This window comes from Echinops telfairi, unplaced genomic scaffold (assembly GCF_000313985.2).
Source record: "Echinops telfairi isolate 266 unplaced genomic scaffold, ASM31398v2 ScPeMD7_7467;HRSCAF=8505_1, whole genome shotgun sequence".
In the NCBI taxonomy this organism is placed as follows: domain Eukaryota; kingdom Metazoa; phylum Chordata; class Mammalia; order Afrosoricida; family Tenrecidae; genus Echinops; species Echinops telfairi.
In genome coordinates this window covers 12,601,581-12,602,965 of record NW_022111368.1, presented here as the reverse complement: position 1 = coordinate 12,602,965, position 1,385 = coordinate 12,601,581, and the positions used below count along the sequence as shown (strand labels likewise).

At 45.5% G+C, this 1,385-nt stretch overlaps 1 protein-coding gene across 1 annotated transcript in view; it reads right to left on the bottom strand.

Moving 5' to 3' along the window:
* TFDP1 (transcription factor Dp-1) overlaps window positions 1-1,059 on the bottom strand; it is a 108,746-nt gene extending 107,687 nt beyond the window's left edge. The window contains exons 1-2 of the mRNA XM_004704313.2: window positions 1,043-1,059; window positions 399-474 (exon numbers count right to left, since the gene is read on the bottom strand). Coding sequence (XP_004704370.1) covers window positions 399-410 — 12 coding nt within the window. The 5' untranslated portion in view covers window positions 411-474; window positions 1,043-1,059. The remainder of the gene's footprint in view (window positions 1-398; window positions 475-1,042) is intronic.
* Between the last annotated feature and the right edge of the window lie 326 nt (window positions 1,060-1,385).

Genomic DNA, 1,385 nt, shown 5'->3' with positions numbered 1-1,385 from the left:
TGCGTATGTTCCACCTACTTTGGGCAAGGATGGGGCTTTTTAAGGAAGATATTCAAAATTATCAATTGCACAATCTGAAAAGATGAAGAAAATGTTGAAAGTGGTCATCATTTAGCCATCCTAAGCATTTACCACCAGGTATTCAAGTTTATAGAAAACCCAATGCTGACAAGCAAGTCATACATTTCCACAAAGGCTCTTAAAATTTAGATTTCTTTGGGGTTTTTTTACCTAGAAGTTTCATCGGCTCTAGAAATTTAAAAATAAACACTACCATAGTTTATGTGTTGTCATTCTGAAATAAAGTCAGAAAACTGCTAAGAATTCAGGGCTGCCTAATTTTCTCGCCATTAAAACTAAGTCAACATTTGTTTGTAACGTGAATGAAATATACTTACATCTTTTGCCATGTTACCAGATCCGTGAAATCAATTCTCTAACTGTTCGCCCTCCAGAGAAGAAACTATGATTTTTCTGGCAAGAAGGAAGAAAAAAGAAATGAGTAAGCACGAAAAAGTTAATAATAATATGTCACATCTTAAAGAAAACAATTTTCCCCACCACCACTCTGCTCCAACTCTGCTTCCCGGGTACAAGAACCTTCCTTCCTAAATGCACACACTTAGTCCTGAGAGTGGCACCGGCACAAACAACTCCTATCCTTAGGATTTTTAAAGTCCTTTCAGCAAATGAAAAATACATCGTTTTATATTTGGCCAACTGGGCGATAAACAACCAAAATATAAAAATTCCATGATCTAAAATCATTGCTATGGTACCCCAACTTTCTACTCATGCAAAGACATAACAAAGACATATGAAGGTAGAGATAACCTTCATATACATGGGGGTCATAGTTGCTAAAGCATAATCACAATTACATTAATGGATGCATTCATCTCATATATATCTCTACACCCGGGCACCAATACATATGCCCGATCCCACACATCCGCCTAAGAGGAGTGTAACTGCTTTATGCCTCAGCACAGACAGGCACGCAGGGGCAGTCGTCCCAAAAGAACTTTGAGGGGCTTCCTACACTGTGATTAATCTCTCCAGCGCCGGGATCCAAGTCAGAGGGAGACCGGGAACTCTGACAGGTGAACCTCACCCTTGGCCGTCCCGGAGTCGGAGAACTGCTCTGGGCACCCCCTTCCCAGCCCCCACGCCCCCAGCCCGCCCCAGTCCCGGCTCGGTCTGACCTGTCACTAGGCCTCAGGAGCCACCTCCACCGAAAGTAGCCTCCCTTCCCCCGCCCGCCACCGGAACCGGCAGTTCTGGGCCCGGAGCTCCCGAAAGGACCAGATCCGAGGAAGGGTCAGCCCCTCCCCGTACCCTCCCGAAGGCGCTCGCTGCAGGCCGGAGCGGACCATCCAGCCGCC